The sequence below is a fragment of the Mustela nigripes genome, chromosome 9 (assembly GCF_022355385.1).
Source record: "Mustela nigripes isolate SB6536 chromosome 9, MUSNIG.SB6536, whole genome shotgun sequence".
Taxonomy (NCBI): Eukaryota; Metazoa; Chordata; class Mammalia; order Carnivora; family Mustelidae; genus Mustela; species Mustela nigripes.
This window is the reverse complement of record NC_081565.1, coordinates 78,339,505-78,365,874: the sequence shown is the minus strand read 5'-3', so window position 1 is coordinate 78,365,874 and position 26,370 is coordinate 78,339,505. Positions and strand designations below refer to the sequence as shown.

The 26,370-nt window shown below is 40.2% G+C and overlaps 2 protein-coding genes across 4 annotated transcripts in view; one reads left to right on the top strand and one right to left on the bottom strand.

Moving 5' to 3' along the window:
- Positions 1-5,259: 5,259 nt before the first annotated feature.
- ZFAND5 (zinc finger AN1-type containing 5) lies at positions 5,260-18,094 on the bottom strand. Of its 3 annotated transcripts, none has more exons than XM_059411862.1 (6): positions 17,865-18,094; positions 11,826-11,985; positions 11,305-11,416; positions 10,571-10,674; positions 7,623-7,748; positions 5,260-6,908 (listed from the first exon to the last, which is right to left on the bottom strand). In XM_059411862.1, exons 2-6 carry the CDS (start codon positions 11,974-11,976, stop codon positions 6,760-6,762), a joined length of 642 nt encoding a protein of 213 aa, XP_059267845.1. In that variant the 5' UTR covers positions 11,977-11,985; positions 17,865-18,094; the 3' UTR covers positions 5,260-6,759. The 3 variants fall into 3 exon arrangements, with proteins under 3 accessions (XP_059267845.1, XP_059267844.1, XP_059267843.1); XM_059411861.1 differs by lacking the exon at positions 17,865-18,094 and adding an exon at positions 17,237-17,325; XM_059411860.1 differs by lacking the exon at positions 17,865-18,094 and adding an exon at positions 16,238-16,418.
- TMC1 (transmembrane channel like 1) overlaps positions 17,546-26,370 on the top strand; it is a 384,878-nt gene continuing 376,053 nt past the window's right edge. The window contains exon 1 of the mRNA XM_059411859.1: positions 17,546-17,635. The gene's annotated coding sequence lies outside the window, so the exon portion shown is untranslated. The remainder of the gene's footprint in view (positions 17,636-26,370) is intronic.

The following is a 26,370-nucleotide window of genomic DNA, read 5'->3' as shown; positions in this document are numbered from 1 at the left end:
TGTATTATTCTTCGGAGAAGAGGCTTCAAGTAACTATATCTGGTGATGTCCAACACTAATTCTGACCACACATCCTCCCCAAAATCAAATAAATGGAATTTACTTTCTCAATTCTAGAATCCACATGGCCACTTAGGTAATTCAGAAGATCATTGCACTAGCTCATGATCTCCTTGAAAACCAGAACCATGTCTGCCTCACTTTTTGGGCTTACACTCAGCATGCCCAGGCCATGGGGGAAGCTCAGGGTCAAATAGACAAATCTGTTCACTCCTCTCAGTTCTCAATGGAGGATAACATAACCTCATAGATGCAAACCATGAGAAGCCTCTTGTATCAACTTTAATAGATCTGTTTAATCTGGTTTCTCTTACATGTTATCCATCTAGCTCATTTTTTTTTTTTTTTTAAGATTTTATTTATTTGACAGACAGAAATCACAATCTGCCTCGGAGAGGCAGACAGAGAGAGAGGAGGAAGTAGGCTCCCTGCTGAGCAGAGCCCAATGCAGGGCTCGATCCTAGGACCCTGGGATCATGACCTGAGACGAAGGCAGAGGCTTAACCCACTGAGCCACCCAGGCACTCCCACCTAGCTCATTTTAAAAAGCCATTGATCCTTAGCTCTACAAATGCATGCCACTGAACCAGTAACTTCAGTATGAAGTCTGAAATGCTGTAATTCAGAGCTACATTAAATCCAGTTTGGCTTTCTGCAAGAGGGCTGTACATCACCGGAAGATTTGATCACTGGTTAGCTAGGACAACTGACTAGGGTCCTCAAAGATGCCTCTTTTAGTTCAAAAATTCTTGGTCCCAATTAACCAAGTGAAAAACTGTTACCTTTTTTAAAAGCCTCAATTTCTTTTTATCAAAGACCCAAATAAATATGCCTAGCACTTGAATACTAAAGGGCAATGCCTGAATATAAACACATATTTTGATATTTATCGATTGCACTTTTTCTTTTTAAGATTTGATTTGATTTTATTTGACAGAGAGAGGTCACAAGTAGGCAGAGAGGCAAGAAGAGAGGGAGAAAAACAGGCTCCCCACCAAGCAGAGAGACTGATTAGGGGCTCAATCCCAGGGCCCTGAGATCATGACCTGAGCCAAAGGCAGAGGCTTAACCCACTGAGCCACTCACGTACCCCAATATTGCACTTTTTCTAACAAGAGTCATTACTTATGAAATCGCTGAAGTCTCATATTATTTTTGTCACCTGCTATAATCTAGCCCCTGAAAAAACTGGGTTATGCTGGTCCAGATATTCAAACCAATCTAATTTTCATGCCGACCAAATAAATAAACTGCAGAATAGCTGAAAATGAAACTTGTTTAAGCGTGTGTAATTTTAGCAGACATTTAAATATAACACAGATGGTAAAGGCTAATGGGTGGGGTGGCAGATTAACTATTTGTATTTAAATATTATAATATTTATAGCAGAATCACTTTTACAATGGCAATTATTAGTGCAAGACAACATTAGAGACCACATATTTTAATATGTGGGTGATATTGCTAAGCACATGGGGTATGTCTAGAGGAGGGGTACCTTAAGAAACAGCACCCAAGTAAGGAAATACTTTTCTCCTAATAGTGGATGTAGAACCGTAACACTAGGGCTAGTCTTCTGCAAAGAAATGCTTTTTTCTTTTTCTTTAAGTATTATCATTAGTCCTTGCATTTCTATAAAAGAGCAGATGTAGTGCCACACAACAGAAAAATCTAAATCATATTTATTTGCATGGTATTCTAATTTGCATGCTTGAACACATTTTTAGTGACAGGGAGGAGAAAGGGCATAAACATATTACGTAGCAAGGATCAACTACCATTTTTTAATTTTCCATGGATTGTACAAAGGGTCAATCTGAGAAATTTACAAAACACTAGTGTTTGAATTGAGCTCATCTGGGTTAGTTTGTATTTTTTCTAGCTGACTCTTGAGCTCTAACGCTATTTAGTGAACAGATCTACTAAACTAAAGTTCAAGAATGTGTTAGGTTTCCTGTTAACTTTTGCCAAGGTTACATTACCAATCATTTCAGATATATGCAACCTGAGGTTCTGTGATCATTTAAGTCAAAACCATCAGGAAAAAAATTTATTCACGATAGATTAACCAACTGGAAAGCAACCTCTAAGTTCTATCATCTTGCTGTTAATTTAAATATAACATGAGGTCTGACTTTATAACGTATCTAAGCTAATAAAGTAGCACCTTGTTGCAGACAAAATGGAGTCCTGCATTTATGTCATAAAATGGTCTAACTTTCACTTCTAGGGTAAGAACAGAAATGTGCTCTGCGGGGAAACACACTAACCGTGCTCTTTGGTTTTGTATGAATTTAAAAAGTTTGTATATGGAAATAGCTATGGGTATCAAGTGGCAATTTTGTAATGTTGTTCACATATGCTTGTTTTAAAAGACAAGAAAACACAAGAAACTGTCTTGTCAAATTTCAAGTTACTTTCCATACCAACTTCTATGCAGTTTAAGACTACACAATCTTAACAACCAACAACCACAACCATCAGTATCTCCAAAATTATAAGCTAATATTAATGGACAAAAATCACTGTAAGAACTTCGCAAACAATTAAGCAAACAGGAATTAAATTAAGTCTCTGTGCACAATGTTTACATGATGTGGAAGAGATAAAACAGCCTTTCCAAGTTTTGACAGTTACCTAAAATGTACATGTCTTTGAAGTGGCCAGTATGGGACAAGATGTGCAAGGCTTTGCAGTATTGATAAATCAGGTTCTGAACTATGTTACTAACTCCAAAAATACAATTTTAACACTGTATTTTCACAATGCTTAACATGTTGCCATTACATTACTTAGTAGACCTCTACCCATTTTTAGTTACTTGCCAAGAATTTCAATTCAATTGACTTTCCAAGTTTCGGAAGTCCTTACTCTAGGGCATTAAAACTAATAATAGTTCAAGAAAAATGAGAAGACAAGTTACAGACTGGGAGAAAATATTTGCAAAAGACATGTCTGATAAAGGACTGTTGTTCAAAACAGATAAAGAACTCTTAAAACAGTAAAACTGATTAAAAATTGGCCAAAGACCTCAAAGAAGATATACACATGTCAGAAAGCATACAGAAAGATGATCCACATCATACGTCATCAGAGAAATACAATTAAAATGAGATACTACTGCACTCATTAGAACACAGACCAACACCAAGTATCGGTGAAGATATGGTTCATTCACACTGCTGGTAGGAATGCAAAATGGTGCACCGCTTTGGAATTACAGAACTAAATATTCTTACCACACAACCTAGCAATCACACTTAGTGTTTACCGGAAGAGTTGAAAATTTGTTCACACAAAACTTGCACATTGTAAAGCAGATTTATTCATAATTGCCAAAACTTAGAAGCAACCAAGATATCCTGTTCAGTAAGTGAATGGATAAACTGTGGTACTTCCAGGTAACATGTTATTACTCAGTCCTAAAAAGAAATGAGCTACCAAACCATGAAAGGCATGGAGGGGACTTACGCATGTATTCCTAAGGAGTGAAAGAAGCCAATCTGAAAGGTTACATACTGCATGATTCCAACCATAGGACATTCTGGAAAAGGCAAAATTAAGAGTAAAGATCAGTAGTTGCCAGGACTTAGGGTGAGGTTGAGGAATAGGCAGATTTTTAGGGCAGTGAAAATACTATGTATACTGTAACGATGGATACAGTTGACCATACATTTGTCCAGGCTCATAAAGTGTGCAATGCCCAGGGTGAACTGTAACTACTAATCATGTGTTAACATAGGTTCAACCATTTTAACAAATATACCACGTTGGTGACGGATGCCAGCAGAGGCGGCTACGCACAGGTTGGGGCAGGGGAGACGGTATGTGGGGTATCTCTGTACTTTCCATTTTTCTGTCCATCTGAAAGCCACTATAAAAAGATAGCCTTTAAAGTTTAATAGGGCATACTTACCATGTGCCAGCCACTGTTACCATCCTTATTCCAGGGTCCATTATCTTAACCATTATGACGTACTACTCAAACAAGTTCTTTCCTTCACAAATTATGCAAATTTTGCAGAAGTCCACTTTAGTTCAAATTGGAAGCTCTCGTTTTACAGAAAAGGAAGGCCCACTGAATAGACTGGAGGAAAGGACGAGCCTAAGATCATACTTAATTCTTACCATGATCAGTCCCAGCAAAACATTTTCGGAGTAGGAGTGTGTAGACATGAGTCTATATAAAGAGAAACATGTGTATTCTTCAAATGTTTAATATCTCAATGTACATTCCAGTTAAAGTCCAGTCCATCTTGCCCAAAGAACACTCAAGTCTAGTTAGCATGGAATCTTACTAGCTGCCTTGCACTTTCTCCGCAATCAGTTGATGCTCCTGACAAGTTAAATCCTCAAGTCCCAATCTGTTCTAAATATTGCTTAAAAAAGTATGGAAACATTACCACCACCTCATGCTGCACAAAGTTACAGTTCAATGAAGGACCCATCATCTTACTAAGTCTTCTTTATCCCCCAGATCCCACCTTGATTCAGATTTTAAAAATATATCAAGCAAATGTTGACAGAGTGAAGCACTGAGGGGAAATAAATGTTAAACTTAGAAAAAAAAAATATTGGCCTTCTTAATACTGTAATTTTCACCTCAATTGTGGTTCTTCAGTATCTTCTTATTTCTGGATATTATCTCATGGATTTCCCCCACTTGAAGCAAAAGTACCAGCACCTAATGGACTAGTGCAGATGATCACAAACCAGGGTATTTCCAATTCAAAATCCATCACTTGAAAGTCATGGTTCTGCTTTTGGCTTCAGCTACCCCATGGGCCCATCTCTACATTGAAACCAAACCCAAAACAGAAATAAAACTATGCCTGTTTTTGTACACAATTGTCATGTCTAAAGTGTCACCTATAAAGCAAAAGAATGGAAAAGGGAGACAAGCAATGGTAACTAAAATACCATTCCTTTCTCTTAAGTTCTAAGATGGTTGTGGTCTTAGAAAGCGCCTATTCACTTCTTCAAAAATAAACTGCCCACCGTGTACCATACTTGATGTTTCACAAAAGTCAATGTATGGTTCTCACTTGAACATATCCTATTCAGGGACAGCAATTCAAAAAATTCACAATATAGCCATGCAAAGTCTACATATGCAACTACAAAGGCTGAAACAATTTCTAACTATTCCCTTTTATGACTTCTAACTATGGCTTAAAAACCCAATGGACAAGTGGAAGCTTCCCTCTGTACATGGCTTTTATTATTTACATAATACAATATAGCATCAATGCTGAATAGCATGATTATGTGCAATACATAAATATGAACTATCTGTACACATCTGCAGATCTAACTCAGAACTAAGGTACATAAAATTGAAAGCAAAATCGAATGCTTTAATTAAAGTAAAAACTAGGACCGAACACTGCAATAAATCAGAAGTAGTGCCTCGTGTACATACTTAACTATTTACAGATGAAAACAGGCATTACCACAATACTAATCTAACTATACTCATTTATATATAAAAAACACAAGTTTCATACATCACAAAAACCTTCCATTATAACACAGAAGTGATATTACCAGACAAGCATCAGTGAAGTATACTGCCTCTTCTAGTTGTTATTGTACAATGCTGTAGATAATGCAGCCCATGCAATACACCCAAGAACACTAGAGTCCTACACCCAAGTACAATTAATATGATAAAGCGGCCCTCTGCACGTGGTGCTGGATACCACTAAGAAGTCTACTGCAGCCGTGTTGGTTAGGGTTCTCCATGCAGAAGGGTACAGTTACATTTAAGAACTGAAGTCTTTAAAAAAGCTTTAAACATTCTTTCTTGAACCAAAACATTCAACAAAAGATGCACATGAAAAATTAACTTTTCAGATACCTTTGCAACTTAAAATTCAGATGCATGTTATTCAATAGAGCTGCTGTATGTAAAAACCAAATGTAGTTTTAATTTCTTCTTGTAAACAAATTAATCCCAGTGCAGTTCTGTGCTACACAACATTTTTAGCAATGAGAGTAATGCAGACATCTTCTGGTGCAGGCTAGCACAATAAGCTTCAAAGATCGCTCAAGACCCTGTGGGCCTGATGGCTTTACTCATGATAACCAGTTGCGATGTTTACCTTTCACAGAATGTCTTATTTGACAGCTTTTAGAAGACAAATTAACCAGGTCTACATATGGCACCAAATACTGGTTTCATGGAAAGGTCTGATCCTCTTTATGGTTTTCCTCCTGCTTCCAAAGAACATGTTGTGGAAATTAACAGGGTGAAGTTTAACTATGGTAGAAGTAGACTGCCAGTCCTTTTCTGGTGTACCATTTTTTAAAAAAATACAGGCACATAACACTAGCCGAAGATTATACCTTGATTACATTCCCAAAAGGCAGATATGCTGCAAACATGCAGAGATTTCATGTATTCTGTTTGGCACATGGGAACTAAATTTTGTCCCTATCTGTGTATTTTCAATTTGCTGTGCAGATTTCCATCCAATTTTATTCAGGGGAGGGCATATACATTTTGTAGGGCTGTATCTATCCATTTCTGCCTGTAACAAACACCCAAACATCCTAAAATTTCAATTATAAGACAGACAAGTGTAAAGTAAAACTCTGGAGAACATCAAAGGAAAATGGCCATGCATCTGCTCTTTAATGTTTTCCTACGATATATTAAAATAAAAACAAAGTTTCAGTCTCTTCACAAGTAGTCATTTATATTCTCTGGATTTTTTCAGCCACAACAACTGGATTCTCTTTTCTGATTTTTGCTGCAGCTTCTGCTTTGTAATCATAAGGACAGTTGTGCTTGTCAGAATAACGGTGAAGTCCACAAAACAAATTTCCACATCGGCAGTCAAACCCTGTACACACAAGAGGAAGTAGAGTCACTTGGGAATTTGCAGTAATTAAAAGGAAAGGGGAAAAAAAGCCTCAGTCACTACAGAAAAGGAACCAGATTTTCATGGCTCTCTGCAATATTAAAGAGTCTGCCACTTTAAATTGTGAAAGAGCTTTCAGCCTCTTTTGACATAGTGAGAAATTTAACTAACTACCCTTCCATAAACTCCCGCAGATACCAGAGTAGAAATCACACAGGCTCTGGAGCCAGACTGACCTGGATGCCAATCCTCCTCCTACCACATATAAACTGGGTAAAGCATCCTCAAGAGAAAAATAGGGAAAGAGAACCATGGGGTTCTGAGATTTAAAGGAACAGTTAAGAATTTTAACTTTTTTCTGGCTGGCTCAAAGATGATGGTTATTGTTTCGTTCAGCTACCTTCCCCCCTGAAGAACAAAGGAAGAATCAAAAAGGATGAATTTTTATCAGTCCAATAAAGCAAATTCAGAAGGCCTCAAGCTAGTAATAGGTTTTAGAGAATTAAGAGACACAAAATGGGACTCAAACACAACTTTTCCCCACTATCCTGCCCCCTTTCTAGTCCACTCTGTAAATTTTCAGTTCCTGAAAGTCAGGCATTTTGTTATAGGTGTATAAGACCAACCAGTCTCTTAGGAAGCTCCCAGTTAAATCCTAGCAATAAAATACACATTGTCTTCTATGTTCTGTAGTACCTGTAAGGCCAACTTTCTTTCTGCACATAAAACATCTGTTCTTCTTTGGTTTGGGCAACTCAGGAGCTTTTTCTTCACCTTGAGAAGTACTGGGCTGAGAAACTGATGGACTGGGCTGAGTGACAACTGAAAAACAAGGGTGAAAAATGAGGTATCTGTCAAAAGTTCACAATGACAATTAAGTAAAAAAAAAAATATTTAAGAGAGACAGCAATATTTTTAGTGAAAACATTTATGAAGCCTTTCTTTAAAAAATGTGCTCTATACAGAATCTTCTACTTTAATATCAAAACTTTCCAATCTGAGAATTTCTTGCAAATCAACACATACTCACTCCTCTAAATGTTGTAAAATGATTATTACACTCAAATTCCTTTTAAGTCACTCTTAACAGCTAGTACTAGGGAACAATCCTAAGTTCTAAAGACCTGGGAGATGTTGGTCACATGCCCAGTTTTTCCACACTGCACTTGCCTAAGGGCAAATTTCCTAATTAGGGCAGTTCACATTCATTATTACTGAGTAAATAAAGTTGCCAACTCCTAAGGTACTTGACTATAATAAAGTCAGTTTTATACTGATACAAAAGACAGACTATATAGATAAATCCAGCAAATTGCAACAAGTAAAACCTAAATCATTAAACCTTAATTAACTTCAGATCCCAACGTTTTACAATAATCATTTTGCCATTTTAATAAATGCTTTATATGGTAGAAGATCTGAACAGTTCTTAAAAAACTTTTCGAAAAGATCAGCAAACAAAGTCTTTAAGACTGTTAATAAGTACTTGTGAAATTTTGACCATTAAGGAGTCCACAGGCAAAACAAGAATTTTTAAAGCACAGCTTTTTTTTTTTTTTTTTAAAGATGTTATTTATTTATTTGAGAGAAAGACTGAGATAGAACATGAGCGAGGAGAAGGTCAGAGAGAGAAGCAGACTCCCCATGGAGCTGGGACCCTGAAGCAGGACTCGATCCCGGGACTCCGGGATCATGACCTGAGCCAAAGGCAGTTGTCCAACCAACTGAGCCACCCTTTGTAAAACTTATCTAAACCTGGTGTGGAATTTAGACAATGAGAAATAGAATCTACTTTTAAAAAATCTGTTTCTCCACCTAAAAGGGCTTTAAATTTTAATTCATACAGGACATAAATAAAACTTGTCAATATGAAGCTAAAATTGAGTTCACCACATTACCACTAGGTATTTAAAACAAAATACCAAATTTAATTCTACTTTTATAAAATTCAACTATACCAGAAGCACTGAATTTTAGTATTAATCCAAACCCAAAGAATAGCGAAGTAATGTATGCAAAGCTAAAATCAGTGCTTAAACAAAAGGCCAGCACTAATGTATAAGCATAAATCCAAACTCTAGAGCAAGCGGAGAGGTTTCAGGGCAGCTCACTCTAAAATTCTCCCCAAATGTATAACTCTTTTACATTAGTAACATACTCAGACTAATAGCTTAATATTAGACTAAAAGATGGGCTCCTGGGTGGCTCAGTGGGTTTACCGCTGCCTTCGGCTCAGGTCATGATCTCAGGGTGCTGGGATCAAGTCCCGCATCCGGGCTCTCTGCTCAGCAGGGAGCCTACTTCCCTTCCTCTCTCTCTGCCTGCTTGTGATCTCTCTCTGTCAAATAAATAAATAAAATCTTAAAAAAAAAATATATTAGACTAAAAGAATAATATTCCACCTACTCTTTATCCAAATAATCTTCTAAGACAACCTTAATACAGTGTTCCCTGATGGTATGATGGTAAAGAATCTATGGGACTAGTTGGGGGTGGGTGGGTGGGTGACAGCCATGGCTCCATCAGAAAACTGAAGAGTGATTCCTGGGACATACATGGAAGAAGGGACGTTAACAAGGGGAAAATGATTCAGTAAAGGCAAAGAAGAACTATAGAATGCTTACTATGAAGAGCAGCAGAGACTAGCTACAAATATCAACTGTGAGTACTGTTCCAAGGTCAAAAGTAATTTTGTGTTAAACCCGAACCAAAGCAAAGCCTCACAAACACACTAATATGGTCAGCTTTTTCAGAAGGATTGAACTTCTTTCAAAATATTAAATATGGATTCACCTGAACTTAAGAATTTTTACCTTAACCTTACAGATTTAACACTGCTATAATTCACATAAGCTTTGTGATGTGATGTTAGCAAAAGCCAGCCTCCAAAGCAGATTACAAATCCACAAATACTATTCCCTCACAATAAAGTTTCATAATGTGCTTGCTCAGTCCACGCTGTGTACAAGAAAAAACGAGCCATGTGCCCTGAAGAGCACAGACCTGTTCCAGGGCCCAGTACAGGTAAATCAGAGCGAGCCAATCTCTGGCAGCACCAGTGCACTTCCCACTGTGCCACAGAAGCAGAGATGCGAAGCCACTCAATGAAACAAAATGCCCTTCCATAATGAGTTTTCAACTCATACAAAATCTGACAGGGATCCTACTCTTCAGTTTCAAAGTTTCTTAGTGTTCAACATGTTCTTTGTCCTCAATATTTTCTACAATATTGACAATATCAAGACTGATACTGCTTTTGATATAACATTTTCTTCATGGCTTTGAAATTTAATCTATATAACTACCCGCTTATGAATAATACTTTTTGGTGATTTAAAGATCTTTAAAATATATTGGTAAACTACCTTTTAAGTTCATTACATTCTTAACAGTTCCAGTCCCCAGATTATAAATTTTGCTGATCTGTGGAGTGGGGTTAGGGAAGGGGAATGGGCAAAGAAAAAAGAAGAATAAAGAATGACCTGTTACACTTGAGGAACTTTGAAGATACTGGTTCTTGCTTGGCCTGTATTTTATAGCTTTCTCTCCAATTTAATCCTTCAACGGGAAGGAAATAATCCCCCACCAACTCTTCCTTATACTACTAAATCCAGAATGGAACTAGTATTAAACAAAAAGCATACCTGGCTCTGACACCTCTGTTTTCGGGGTAGTTATTTTGTCCTCTCTCGAAATGCTCATTTCTGTCATTTGCTGAGTTACAGGCAAGGCAGCCACAGGCACATTTCTATTTGAGTTCAAGCAAACATTTTTAAAGATGTTAAGGGTACTTCTTTGCAAGATAAGTTGTCAGTTCAACTTTAAATTATGTATTATTTCCAACATGATCAATGGAGCTAAATACTCTAAAAATTTTAAAGAGTGTTGGATGCCCAGCACACATGGTTGAGAATAAAGGAAACAATTTGATAAATGGCTCTTCGATTCACACTTGGATCGGTTACAATGTTCTACTATAGCCAACTGGGAACTTTTAGCTATGCCTGTAATTTAAGGGCAAAAGGGGCAGCTTTGTCAAAATGTCACATGTAGCATTTGAATGGAGTCTGCAGAGCTGTACTCTCTACAATCTCTAAACCTCAATTACAAGAAAATAAAAGCACAGCATTCTCAACACAGAATCCTGGAAGAGTTATCACAGAGTGTGTCACAATATATATCTTTATTCAATGACCTGTAAGATCGTGTATTAAAAGGATCCTGGAGTCCCAGACTGTGCAACACCAGCAAAGCCAAGGGCATCTGATAAATTAACATCCTTATATAAGAAAACTCATAATTAGCATAGTATGGGTAGCAGAGAGATCTTTAGTTCCTCCTTGCATTATTATAAAAAGCCTGAAATGGTCGATCTTACCTTGATTTTTCAGATGTGCTGCCAGCAGCACCTTCACAGTTGTTTAAACTAGTGTCTGCTCTCTGTACAGATGCAGAATCTGAGGTAGGACTGTTGGAACCACTAGCTGTTCCTATTTTAAAAAAGGATTTGTAAGAAAGAGCAAGACTACAAACACTCAGTATCAAGACTATTAATAAGTAACAAATACTTGCATTTAATTAGATTAGTGATTTAAGCACTTTCACTGCGCTGCAGAGTCCTATAATTAAGTGAGTATCCAAACAAAAGCATATATGAAAAAGTCACATCCAGTGAACCTAAGTATGAAACAAAAAAGCTAGAAGATGCTTGCAGATAGATAGTCATTCATTCCTGATGCAGTCGTGGCAAGTACTTGGGCTGTTGCTTTAATTTCAAGCTTTTCTCAGGTCTTCTCCCCTTGGGCTCTCAGCACTGACTCTCAGTCTTAGGCCCCAATTCTTGGTTCTATATTTTCTGTCCACCAGTTCTTCAAATGGGTTTTTTCCTTGGAAACTTACCCATTGGGCTCATTCTGCCACTATTCTGCTGCCTCTGAAGATGTTCTTTGTAGCAAACGGAACACATTCCATTTGTCCTAGGATTCCCATAAAAGCCACATCCTGTACTACACAGCATGGGCCCTGGAGTCTGGTTAGTCTCCTGAGCCATATTTTTCTGCTATAAACGAAACAAAAACAAAATTTTATTCATTAGCATGTTACCAAAGTAAAATCACTAAATTAGCATGATAGCCACCAGTGCACCTTTGTTACTTCTAAACACCAAGCGTATTTCTAACAAAGGCCCAAATTATGTTAATCATTAAAGAGCAGTCCAAGAAAATTATGACTGTTTTGTTTTTAAAGAACAATGGGCATTAAATAAACTGTCTTTTAACAAGAAGGAACTATAAGGACTTCACATTCTTTAGAACAAAATTTTTTTTTTTTTGCATTAAAACATTAAAATGTATTACTTCACCTATCACCACGATCTTTGTTTCAATTTCTGAAAAGGTCACTCTGCCAGATCTCGGAATTACATTTAAACCAATCTGGGCAATTGGCATTCTTAAAGTCACTTTCTGCTTTCCTATACTATAGACAGACCATATCAAATGGTGATTTTTTGCTAAAAATATATAAAATGGAACTTTCAAATGAAAAAAATCTACAAAGATCACAAGTATCAACTCTTGATAGCTACTGGTGATTCTTTAAACTGGTCACATACTGGATGGAGCTCTAAAGCATTCTTAAAATACCTTATAACATACTTGGGCCTCACCATAATTCAACAATTCTGCTATAGGGCAGAACAACTGTACTTTTAAAAATGTTGCAACACCTTTACAGAACACTGGAAAGAGCTGGTAGGTCACCTAGCCTTTCCTGTTACCTTAGCACCAACAAGCAAAGCTCTTTAAGAATTTAGGGGTCAGCCACTTATGAAATTCCTTTTAAAATTCTGCATTTGAGGTGTGGAATCTGGGTCTGAACACTTTAAAGTCAGTGCCCAGAAACCTGCAAATGCACAAATTATCAGCTACAGATTTCTCCAGCCAAAGGCTCTATTAGAACTTTTCACAAGTGCTTGTCTTCCTCACATCAGGAAATGAAACCTTTGAAAGCTGTTTCAATATGGCAAAATAAAGCAATGTGAACACACAACCCTTGGTAATTAATATTCATTGCTAGGTTACCAAAAAGAACTTTGTACAGCAAGCTACCTTGCCTTTTCAGAAGTTTTAGCACCAATATAGTAATGCCATGCTAAATTTAGTAGATTTTCCCAAGTGAAAACACACAATGAAAAATTTAAACTGTGGAGAAGTTTCCATATCATCTTAAAATATCTATGTACAAAAAGTGTATTTGAGAGCATTTTAACAAAGGAAGATTGTGTAACTTGTGGTCACCGTCATTTAAATATGCCTTAATGCTGAAAATGGAGGTTACTTACGATTTGTTAAGCTAAAAAACATTTCAAATAAGTGCATGAAAGTACTTCAAGCTGGAGCTTGTCATCTCCCAGAATTTCATATGGCTTTGCCCACTATCACACACACTAGAATACATTCTTTAGTAAGTTACTAAAAGTAAGTTTTAACAAGTATTTAACACTTTTTATCAAGACTATAAAAGAGTTGGAGGACTCATAAATATTGACCTGGCCAGAATCCTGCCAGTATTTCCCCAACAGCTAAATGATAATAATCTTCCCTTTTGTTAGCAAAAATTAGTATTTCAAGTCAATTAAGCTTATATGGAGGGTGATGGAGAACCACAACTTACTTCAAACAATGGTACTAATTTAGTAGACATGGTCTCTTTAAATAGTAAGTGGAATTTAGCTGACTCATTTTGGAGAACGGTAGTGTAAACATTTCAACATCACTTATGAAGTTTATTAATAAATATTTTTAGCTTGGTTTAAAAAATTTTAATATGTGCAAAAATGCTTCAAATAATAAATTATGTATTTATTTGCATGTGCCCCCCCCCCCAACAATGTGTGGTTATCTGCCCTATGCAAAGAGCTCCTTTCTGGAAGCCAGTTTAATTATGCTAGCTCAGTTTCTATACTAACTTCCAGGGTCATCTGACGATGGCTTTTTAATAGCAAACTGGTCTAAATTTGAGTCAACCCACGTTGACATTAGCGATTCCAATTCTTAAAATCTTTTCCTTTATATAAAAAAAAGGGGGGAATCTCAATGATTTTACCCATTTCCACTTGCAAAGTATCCCACCTTCTCTTCTACTTTAAATTTACTATAAATAGCCTGCAACTGAAACCCAAGAAACACCAGGACATTAGTCTTCCACACAGCTTCCCATCTTGTATATTTCCCCCCCTAGAAAGCCAGCTTTTAAACGCCATCACATGTGCAAAGCTTGCCTTAATATTTCTCAGAAGCTTAGATCACATGGGCGGGCGCTTCAGCCTGTCACAAGGCTGCAATGTGACAGGCTGAGCTGGATGGAGGCTCTCACATAAAGCCTAGTCAACAGGGGCCTCTGAAATCAGCTTCTATTTATATCTTAGAGCCTGCCAACTCCTACACAACCCCAAGAACTAAGGATGCTGCGTTCATATATCTAATATAATAAGGAAACAAGACAAAAAGATGCCAGTAAGGCCTCTGCAATGTTTTTTCTTGACGTAGTGAGGGCTAGCAAACAATCTCAATTTCAACTAAGATGCATCATTAATCACTCATGAAGCCAAAATGGTCAGGCTTGTTTATAAAAACCAAGCACAGCAGAGAGAGCACCGGGGCAGAAAGAATCCTCATGTTTAAATCCTTCTGCTCAGCAGCAATTTGAGGGAGGGAGTAGTTTGCCATTAGGTGCTGTTTCCCTCCTGCTTGGCACCATTTTAGAAAAATACAGTATCATTACTATTCAGTAACTTTAAAGTTTTGTTGTTAGAAACTTGTGCATTCCTGGGCCAGCTCTATCAGGTACAGAGGAAATGTTTATTTTTTTATTTTGTATAGCTTCTGAAATGTGTATTTTTACAGTTTGTGGCTTCCTCTAACTCTTAGTTTAAAGAAAACTAAATCTGGACATGTAACATAAAAACTCACCAGCCTCAAATATGAATTAAAAAAAAAAAAAGGCTTTTACACCTTCCTATTTAGTTTTCAGGTGCACATGTTAGAAAATGTTAAGAATGCCTACTCACCTGGACTGGAGATCTGAGTTCTAGTCTAATTTACTTCTAACTAAAACCAGTGACCTTGGGCAAGTCCTTACTTTCCAGATCTCCCTTCTCTGTTTGCCAAGAGCAGGAGACTACTCTGATTTTTAAAGTCTCCTTTCTAGGCTTAAACCGGGCCTGAGACCAAAAAATTAGGGGAAAACTACAATAAATTCTTTATTGGGAAACAGTAGAAACAAAACAAACATGTAAGCTAAAAATTGCAATATTTTCACCCATTAAGTTCTGAAATCCTACTTTAAAAAGCTAAGGAATAAGATGAAATTTGTTTTAGTATTTTTTTTTAAGTCTGTAAATTACCTGAATGCCAGGTTTCAAAACCAGGAGTTCTGTGACCTACATACACTACTTTACCCTAACGTCCTTAGACCAGATTCTTAGGAGGCATCAATAAACACGGGCCTTTTCTCAAAACACAGCTCCACGGAGTGCGTGGAAGCGAGCAAGAATTTCGTTCACCAGCCTAAATGCACGAAACAAAGGGGAAGGTGCTCCATTTCCTTCATGAAAGGGATCTTGGGCGAATAACGCGGCGACGCTGGCAAAACTAAAACACGACGACAGAAGAGCCCCCTCCCCCACGTTCCAGCGGATTTCCGAGCAAGTCCGGGTCCCACTGGTCCCCCCCACCCCGAGCCCTCCCCCCCCATGCCCCTACGCCGAGGCCTTGCTCAGGAGAGCCCAGTAGGGCCTTCTCCAAAAACCACTGAGTCATGCAGAACAGCAGCTCCGCAGGCCAGGCCGGCCCCGCGCCGACCCCCGGCCCTGACCCGCTCCTCTTCCGAGGCGGCAGCTAACTGGAGAAGGGGGGGGGGGGGCGTGCGGCGAGCAGGGGCTGGGGGCGCGGCCGCCACCGCGGCCCCTTTGTCTCTCCCGGTCCGGCTGCCCACGCCGGGCGCCGCGCCGAAGGCGGCCGGGACGGACCGAGGGAGGCCCGGAGCCCACACGCCGGGCATTGTTCTCCGGACCGTGCGGGTGCAGGAGAGCCGGGGGCGAGGGCTGCCGGACCTCGGGCCACGCCGACAGGATGACGCCTCCGTCTTCGTGCTTCCTGAGCAGGCGGGCGGGCTCCCCTCCCCCGGAGGCCACCGCTCGGGCTCCGCCAGAGGCCCGCGGCGGCCCGGGCTCCCCCACCCCCCCAAGCCCCCATCCCCCGGCCGGGCACGAGCCGCCGGGCGCCCTCCCCCAGCTCCGCACCACTCACCCTGCGGGGGCAGGAGTGCAGGAGCCGGGCTCGCGCGCGACGGCGGCGCGGTGGGGCCGGGCCCAGGCCTCCGGGAGGGGCGAGCCGGGCGCCCTGGAGCGGCCGCCGCGGGCCGGGAACGGGTCGGTGGCGGAGGTGGCGCTGCCGCCGCCGCGGGGTCCTCCTTTGTTCCTGCAGTAGCACCGAGCGTGGCCGGGACACGCCGGAGCTCGGGAAGTGGGAGGAGGGAAGCGAGGGGGGGCAGAGGAGGAGGCAGAGGGAGGACCGGAGGCCGCGGCGGCTAACGCTGCTCGCGGCACTCGCCCGTCGTCACCTCACGCCTCCAGCGGCGGCGGGTTGGGCCGACTCCGAGGGCGACCGGGACGCACGCAGGGAAGGCCTGGGCGCCGCGAGGGCCCGCCGGTGGTGTTCTCCGTCGCCTCAGCTACGGCCGCGGTAGTTGCTTGGCTCCCGGGAGCGAGCGAGCGAGCGAGCGAGCCCCAAGTCCAGGCGCACACAGGTCCGCGCTCCGGCCGACTGACGCTCTCTAGCGCCCGGCACTCGGGCAGTGAGGGAAAGAGGGAGGGGGGCGGGGTCTGTGCGTCAGCGAAAACCCCGACGGCGGCGACGAGGAGCGCGGTGACGTCGCGAGCCCGGCGCCCCGCCCCCGGGCCCAGTTCCCGGGTCCGGGAGGCGGGGTCGAGCTCGGCCGGGCTGCTTGTTGCGCGGAGCCGAGTCACTGGCCCGCCTGTCGGCACCAGGGTGGAGCTGGAAGGAGCGAGTCCTGTGGAGACTGCGTTTCTATTTTTAACCCGATTGTCCGCCCTCAGCCTTCCTCCTTCCGATTTTCTCGCTCAAGCCCGCTTCTCGCCATCTGAGTTCTCACGCTTTGTCTCGAGCTCTTGGCAGACATTTCCCTTTCCTCCTTATTCCCCTAGCCGCCGCCCTCCTCCGCCCCCCAACCCTCCCGGGGGTTAGCAAGAGGGATTCGCCTAGAGAAAAAGAAAAAGAACTACTCGCCTGCTCGAGAAGCCTCCCCTGCCCCGTGTCCGTGAACCCCCTTTCCGTTTTAAAGTCCGGTCAGAGAGCATCGCCCGGACGCCGCCGGGAAGCAGCGGGGCAGGCGGCGCTCGCTCGCTCGCTCCCCCGCCCGCCCGCTCGCCCAAGGTCACGGGTGGTTGTGCAGAGTCAGGAAACTTGGGCCGATTGGCTGCCAGTCCCGGCCCCGGCGGCCCCGGCGTCGCTGTTCGGAACAAACTGTTTTGGCCAGCCTGTAAAATCCCTGGAAATCGACTCTTCCAGCAAAAGCGTCCTGCACTAGGAAAGCACCAAATGTTCTGCTCAAGACATGGAGTTGCGGGACAAACAAGCTAGACCCGAAAGAGGACACGTTGCAGGAGGAAGTTCATCAGCAGGGAGGTATGAGGCAATGCAGAAGCGAGGCCCGGGGCCTGACCAGTTAGCAACTGGCGGCGAGTGAACTCCAAACACTGAGAACCTTCCCAAAGCACCACCAGCCCCACAATACCCTGCTTAGAGCTGACCTCTCGGGGTGGCTTAAGTTCACTTTAAAAGAACACAACACCGAGACAGATTTTGTAGGAAACAGTGGCCCACCGAATAAACAGAAATGATGTTTAGGGCTTACACGAGCCGCCTTTGGAATGGCGTGAGAGAGGTCCTTTCAGTCGTTCCCAAACTTCCCGGTCCGAGAAATCACCCGGGGTGATGATTTAAAAGATTTCCCAGGCCTCTCCCCTGGCGATGCTTTGCCTTCTTCTGGGGTGGAGCTCGGGAATCGGTCTTTTTAAGTAGCTCTCCAGGTGGTTCGTCTTTGTGATTCGGTGTAGTTCTGGAGAATGCTCTCCTGGCGCCCTGTGCCGGGATGGCCCAACACCACTGTGCTACAGTAAGCGCAATACCTAGGACTTAACGTTCCCTTTACGATTTAGGGCTGTTGTGTTAGAGACGGGGTGGTTTCAGTCGCAGTTCCCCTGACCATTGGACTTTATTTCCTTCAGTGAGTAAAGGAAAAAACTGGTAAAAACATAGCTGCTACCGTTTACAAACTGTTTTCGGTGGTGAGTTTTCTCCATTTAGGGTCTCATTTAAATCTTTGCAGCAAGTCACTGAGATAGGTTCTATTTTATCCATTTTTACAGATAATGATTTAAAGGAGTAAGTGAACTGCTTGAGGAGCTGAGGGACAGGGAAGCCAAAGAGAGGTGATTTTTACGGAGAACAAAAATAACTTCAAGATTCCCACCCTCCACCCCCTGAATTTTAGTTATTAAAAAAATGAAACAAGATAATTACTGAAGAAGCATAGTTAGGAAACAAACAAACAAACAAACAACAACAACAAAACCAACCAAAGAGTAATAAGGCAAGCTGGTTAATTAATGTATTGCCTAATATATGTTATGTAGCCCCTTCTGCTAATTCATCCTCTCCATCCACGCGTTTATAATTTTCTCTGTGGAACTGTTTCAACCAAGAATGTGGCTGGTATTCAACCTAATTTTAACAAGGTTCCCTTCCAGCAACTACTCTAGTTGCTCTCGAAGCGTGATCTCCAGACCAGCTGCATCAGCAAAACCTGGGTAGGTGTGAGAAATACAAATTCTCAGATCCCCACACCAGACCTATGGAATGAGAAACTCTGTGGATTTGTCTAGCGATCTGTGTTTTAAGTCCTCTGTGTGATTCTGATGCACACTCAAGTTTGAGAACCACTTATCCCTACTGTACGGTCAGATGACCTATCTTTCAGATACTCATACCACATGAAGAGAAAGGGTTCAAAAAAACCTGTTTTTTCTCTCATATTATTAGTATAACAGATTAGGGGATATGCTTCTAAGGAGTTTTGTTGTTGTTGTTCTAAATTTTCAGGTGGACTTCTAAAGACAAACTACAAAACTCAAAGTATTTAATAGAATATTCTTAATATAAGTATGTAAAAGGGCTGTCACTCTGTGGTCATCAGAGAAGGCTGAAACCAGCCTCTGGAAACAAGTATCAGAGAAAATGGGCATGCTCAAAATGTGGTGTAATCAGCTAATTGTTCAAAATGCCTTTGTAGAATTTTGTTACATAGGACATACCAAGTGACTGATACTGATCCATTCCCAAGGACTCTTTGAAAATTATTTATTTAACTTATTTATTTCCATTAAAGTGTTTTGTATACTTACTGCATTTTAGACATCCACTGACTGGATGCTGAAATATACACTGGTAGGAAAAGTTGATCTTACCCTTGTTCCCATGGACCTTTCCGTCATGTTGGGGAGAAAGACATTAACAATATTATCATATAACTACATAATTATGAACTGGTAAATATTGGGGAAGAAAGATACAGAATGGTATAGGAGCATATAACCAATGACAATGAATACTGAAACTTCCTCTGGTCTGAATTTTATCACTGCTCATCCCCATCGCCAGTGGAGCCAGGCTTATTTCCTTAAAGTAGTTAACTGTAGTAAACTGGTAGGTCCTGTGAGAAAGTTAGAACACTTAGTATTCTGCGTAAGAATTCAGGTAAAGTCATTGCGGTTTTGCTTAGATTTTTCTTTATACTCTAGGCATGGACCAAAAGAGGGAATTGATAATGGTTGGAGAAGAGCAAATGTAATTAAATTTCTTGAAAAGTAGAAAATGACATCCCTTAAAAACAGTAATAAAAGTTATTAGTCCTAAAATATAAAAGACATGGATATTTTAGCTTGACATGTAACTTCCCATTATGGAGATAGGAATTGCTTCTTTTTTTTTTTTTTTTTTAAAGATTTTATTTACTTATTTGACAGACAGAGATCACAAGTAGACAGGCAGGGAGATAGAGAGGAAGGGAAGCAGGCCCCCTGCTGAGCAGAGAGCCGGATGTGGGACTCGATCCCAGGACCCTGAGATCATGACCTGAGCCAAAGGCAGCGGCTTAACCCGCTGAGCCACCCAGGCGCCCCCTTAGGAATTGCTTCTATGGCATTATTGTAATACCCTGTCATGGGTAACTTCATTTTCTCTCTGTGCTTCAGTAGAGCTTGGTGAAGCACAGAGTGTTTGCTAGGGTTTTAAAAATTGGTGCGATCATTTGATGTTCCCATAGTGACCTTCCTCCCTTTTTATTCTGCAGCCCCTTCCAAAATCTCAAAGATCAAAGTAAAGAGACTCAATTTTATTTTTATTATTTTCAAAATGATTGGGAGAAAGGATTACAATATAGTATTTAGAGAAAATCAACTAATTAAAAAATTCAGAGTATAACATTATTTAATTATGATTTTTTCCTCTTTAATCATTGATAATTAAATCATAATTAAAATATTAGTGAATCCAATAATAGGTGGGTTTTAAACCCAGCTCAACAAATGGTTGGCTAACTTTTTCCCTTAAGGAATGGATAAAGTGAATAGTAATTTAATTATTGTGAAGCACTGTTGGTAATTTTAAAAGCATACTTATTTTCAGTGAAAACAACTAGATCAAAGAATCTTTAAGTAAGTAGCATGGATATCTTACCTGATTAGAGAAGACTTTCAAACACAATCCAAATACTTTTTAGCATAGTCATAAACAATTTTAAGACGATTTAAATAAACAGAAGTTTTTATTATTTAAGTAAATCAAGAACTGAAGGTGAAGGAAATTGGTGAATTAGTACATATATGTATTTTGCTGTAGATCTCACCTTTTAAGATACACACAAGGCGCTTTGGTCTCAAGATTTCAAGAAATCTTTGTGAGTGAACAGACTAGGGATGGATGTTAACTGTGAATCTCAATAATAAACTCTGGGATTGGCTTTGAAACAACACGTTGAAGCAGATCATAACTTGGGCTCATGGATGGTAGGTGGACCAGAAAGTCCGAAACAGGGTGGGTAATTCGGCGAGAGCCCAGCAACTGGGGTGTGTAAAGTTCTGGCAGTGGGCAGCTGGTGCTAAGGTCCTAGATATCACACAGCAGAAGATCACAGAAAGCAGGCGGATATCATCAGAGAGGTCAGTTTTCAGGCAGAAGACTAACAAGAGACGTGGGTAGGGTAGGCTCTTGTCCTGGAGGAATTAAAGTACTAGGCAGAGAGCCAAGGCAAGTGTCTTATGTTTGTGTTATGTTTTTCCATTTATTTGTAATGTATGTTCAAGTGTATTAGTACGATAAATTCTCACAACAGTCCATTGATCTATGTATTCTTGTCTTTCCTTTTGCAAAGGAGTTCACTGAGGCTTAGGCCTAAGTCATGTGTCCCGTTCAATGTCATGTACCTAGTAACAGAGCTGGGGAATTCAATCCTCGCCTCTGTCTTCTGGTTCAGTGTTCTGTGGCCTCTCCAGGAGCATTTCCCCTTTTAATTTATGTCATAATTGTATTTCCCCTTATAATGTGAACCACCCTTTTACATGTTGTACATCACTCATCTCAGAATTATGAGCTTAATAGAAACTCTGATTAAGTGGTGTCTTCCTACCTAATAGACAACTCCCTCCAAATCTGTTTGGTTCTGTCTTCTCTAACCATCTTCTAAATGTGACATTCCTTAAGTCTACTTACTTCTTGAGCACTCTTTGTTTCTCTGTTGAACATACTCTCAGAGTGGTTTCACTCACTTCCATAGATTTAAATGATATCTGTACTCATTCCTTGGCTTTACAGATGCTCGATTTATGAATTTTTTACTTACAAAGATATTTATATCTACTTTTAAATTTTATATGTAAACACTTCTCAATTTAACTGAGGACAGTTCTTTTTCCAGACTAAAGATATGCTATGTCATTGGAAGAGAAATTCATAGCTAGGCACTACTATTGTTGTCTCATGAATAAATGGGAGGACCGAGGCATAGAGATGGGTGTATATTTATTCCCTGTGGATCTTGTTTCCAGAGTGGCCAAGATAAAGTTAGACCCTTAGAATCTCAGAGCAGGTGCTTTGGTTATTGGTATATGTCTGATTTAATTCCTTTCTGTACTGTAATTTACAACATAGTAAAGCTTTACATGTGAAACATATGTAGAGAAAAATCTTCTGTTTTATTTTAAAATTAAAAGTGATGAAACAAATTGAAGCAGGATAGAGAAATGTAAAAAGCATTGCTTTTTTTGTTCATAATACAATAATATAAATAATTATATTTAATTATATATGTTAATTATACATAATCATATAAAACCAGAAAAGAATCTAAAATTGTTCATTCTTAATAGCATACTATCATTGAAATGTGTCTAAGGCTACACACAAATTGAAGATTTCCTGAAGTTTTTGATGCTGGATAGAATGCTGCTTTGAGTTTTCTAATTATATAGCAGAAGGTAATATCTTTGAAGACCTCAAGAAGGCTATTGAAGAGGGAGTCCAGAGGACAAAAGAATAGGAATAGTGTTCAGTGGACATCCCAGAAGGTTTCAGAGATTTCAGAAAAGTTTAGTCTTAGAGTAAATTCTGGACTGCCAACTATGGACCAGGAGTTGGTTAGCAATGACACAGAGGAACTCCAGAAGAAACTCAGCACCCATTATTATTGTCATCTTTTAAGGAGGTTGAGCTCTTGGGAAAACAATACCCCTAAAATCCAATGCTCTCTTGCACATTTCATTGACTGTAGAACGATGTCCTAGATCTGTCTCCCTTAGCTTTCTGAAGATCAAAGAGTAGATTACTTTGTAAGCAGCTGCCTGCAGAGAGCTAAAGATCACCTGGGGCAATGGTTCTGGTGGGAAGAGGTACTCTACTCTAGGGGCACTTGTGGCTTCTCCTCTTGTCCAGTTCCTTCCTTTCTAAAAGACTTCTCTGGGGGCACCTGGGTGGCACAGTCCGTTTAAGTGTCTAACTCTTCTTCCAGCTCAGGTCATGATCTTGAGTCCTTGATCTGGCTCCTTGCTTAGTATGAAGTCTGCCTGAGATTCTCTCTCCTTCTCCCTCTGCCCCTCCCTGCCAAATAAATTAATCAGTCTTAAACAAAAAAGACTTTTCCGCCCTCATCCTTTTCTAGCTCAGAGGTTAAGAAGCATGCTCCATTTTCAGCATTCTTCAGAAGGAGAAGATGAAATGAGTTCCTACAGTAGGGGTTTAGATTTAACCAGATGACTTTTACAGCCCCTGGCAATGAAAAGACCCCATGATTTCTCTGAGTACATATTTGAATGAATAGGTTTCTGTTCATTAAATGTTTTAAAAAGTTCTATTCTTTTGTAATTACTTGACCTTACAGTTAAAGTAGAATTTTTAAAGAGAGTAAAAAGCCAGAAATTCAAAATAAGTTAATTAAAAGAAAAATGAAAACCAATACAGCAAGGTAACTGCATAAAGTTTAAAGGAACTGTATAAGTTGCAGGCAGGTAATACTTAATATTTATTTTGTACTTATGTCGTGTTTTTCTATGACTTATATTTAATCCTTGTGATAATCCTTTGAAGTAGTGATGATTATGTTCTTGGACAGAGACAGAGTGGGGAATAAGGAAGTAAGTAATATATCTAAAATCACATGTTTTATTGAGGAGTGAAGTCAAGTCTGCTCAGTCTGATTCCAAAACTTGAGTTCTTTCCAGTGCAGCAAGTGCCTTTCCTAAACTAGTCATAGTTACTTGGAATGAAACCCAGAGGGTCCTGTTGAGCTCTCTACCCAGCATATTCTAGACAGCATTTTCACCATTCAGGTTCTGTGATCATATTGACAAAAGAACAGTCTCTATATATGTGCTAACAAGGTAGCCCTTCCAGCCTCCCTAGAATAGTGACACAGGATTTAATCCAGATTATTACCATTATCTAGTTTGCAAAGACCTCAAAAAAAAAGTAACTTTAGTGTTCTATTAAAACATATTCCCTAAAAAAACATAAAATCCCTGATTATTAAGATGACGTGGCTAAAGACCAAGTGGTTAAGAACAGCTAACAACTTTTTTTTTTTTTTTTAAAGAACTTATTGACAAATCATGTTCAACAGTGTGACTATTTCTTTCATTTGTCCTCGGGTGCAGCCCTGTGGACTCTTCACTACAGTCAACTCTCATGATCAGTTATTGAATTATTGCCATACACCTCACGTACAGTAATCTGGGTACTTTGCCATATGCAACAAATTTGTTTTCCTGTTTTGGAAGGATGTTGGTGTTGAGTGAGAAGGAGGAGGGACAAAACAGTAGCAAAATAATTTGGCGGTGGAGTTTTTTCCTACAGTTGTTCATTATGCTATTTTAAAAAATTTGTAAGTATTAATAATATATGGATATACTTTTTGTATAAAGTTTAAGCAGCATATGATTTTAATCTAAAAGTGAGTCTCCTATTCAAGCCACCCCAAACTGTTCTCTGCTTTCCAGAGATAATCCTTAGGTACTTATGCATTTACCCCTGAAAACCTTGTTTTTAATGCATGTATGTCCTTATGCCTATATAGAGACATATCTGTGGTTTGTTTACATACAAGGGATTATGCTATATATATGTATAGTATGCCTTGGGGATCTTTTCATGTCAGTGCATAAGAATCTACCTTATTCATTTTAACAGATTGCTGAGTAGGAACGTAACACAAGTATGTTAATCATTATCTCATTGGTGGATATCCAGGTCGTTTGCATTTCTTAACTACGATAAATAATGTCAGTAAGAGCAGTAACTTGTTCTGAAAAGGCAGTGTATTAATACTAATTACTTGCATTTTGAAAACATTTTTATATGAACTTTGACTATGCTCAAATGTCAGTTCTTGTGGGTAGCATTAATTTTTAAGAAAGTAGATAAATCTTATTAACTGATGATCATGTGTCCTTTCTTCCTCTTTTTCTCCCTCCCTTCCGCCCTCCGTCCCTTTCTCTTTCCTTTTTTCTAACTTTGGGAAAGATATGTGTAAGGTGTTAAGATTCACTGGGAGAGCAACTATGATGTGAAGTTCCGCATCATTTTCCCTCAAGCCTTAGCTAACTATTATCATAATGATAATCGGTAACATGTCTTAGGCACGAATGAAGTACCAGGTTTTGTTGTAGGCACTTTATATGCATTAATATTAACTTATCTGGTTTTCATAGAAGAAGTAAGAAGTAGGCACAATTATGCCCGTTTTGTTAATGTGGACACTGTCAGAGGTTATCCTGGTACCAGACAAATGAGAGAACATCCACATGGTCACTTCCAAGGCCTGGACAGGGAGGCCTTATCCCTGGTGGTAAAAGACAGCAGTGCAGTTCCTGTAGGCCCAGGGACCACAGGCCACAGTCAAGAGCTGCTCCATACTCTCTGGGGGTCCGAGTTAGGGTGATCCATTCTTCTACTTTGCCTGACACTTTCCCTGTTTTAGCATGAAAGTTCTATGTCCCAGTCAACTCCTCAGTGCCGTGGGCGAACCTAGATGGTTTAGTCACCCTAGTCTGAGTTGTCTCTGTTTTGAGGAAAAGCTGAGGAGACTATACCTGGAGCAGGTAGAGTAGCCAGTACTGGAGTAGCCCAGTCTCTTCGTCATCAAGGAGTGTGACAGGACTTCCACTGTAAACCACCGACAGTGAACATCTTTTTATAAACCCAGGTGTTTAAATGGTAAGAGTCAAGAAGCTTGCTAAATTTCTCTCTCCATATGGTCCCTCTGTGTCTCAAACAAAAGGATAAAAAAAAAGGAAAAGGCTTACTACCTGGGTTGCATTCTAATATAAGATAGCACAAAGGATGCTGAAGAGGGACCAAACTACACAAACTCCCCTAGAGCAAAACAAAAAATAACAACCAGCAGAACTCACTCTTATTTTTGACTTTTTTTTTTTTTTAAAGATTTTATTTATTTATTTGACAGACACAGATCACAAGTAGGTAGAGAGGTAGGCAGAGAGAGGAAGGGAAGCAGGCTCTCTGCCGAGCAGAGAGCCTAATGCAGGACTTGATCCCAGGACTTGGAGATCACGACCTGAGCCGAAGGCAGAGGCCCAACCCACTGAGCCACCCAGGCGCCCCTCATTTTGACTTTTAATATCAGGTGATATAAATGCAATATCCTGTCTCTACCCATACTAGGCCCACAATATCTTATTCTTCCTTGTTTCAAATGCAATCAGCAGTCTTAGCTATGGCATTACCTATGTTGCAAAGATTTAGGGCCTGTGTGTGTGTGTGTGCGTGTGAGACCTGGAATTAACCTCATCATA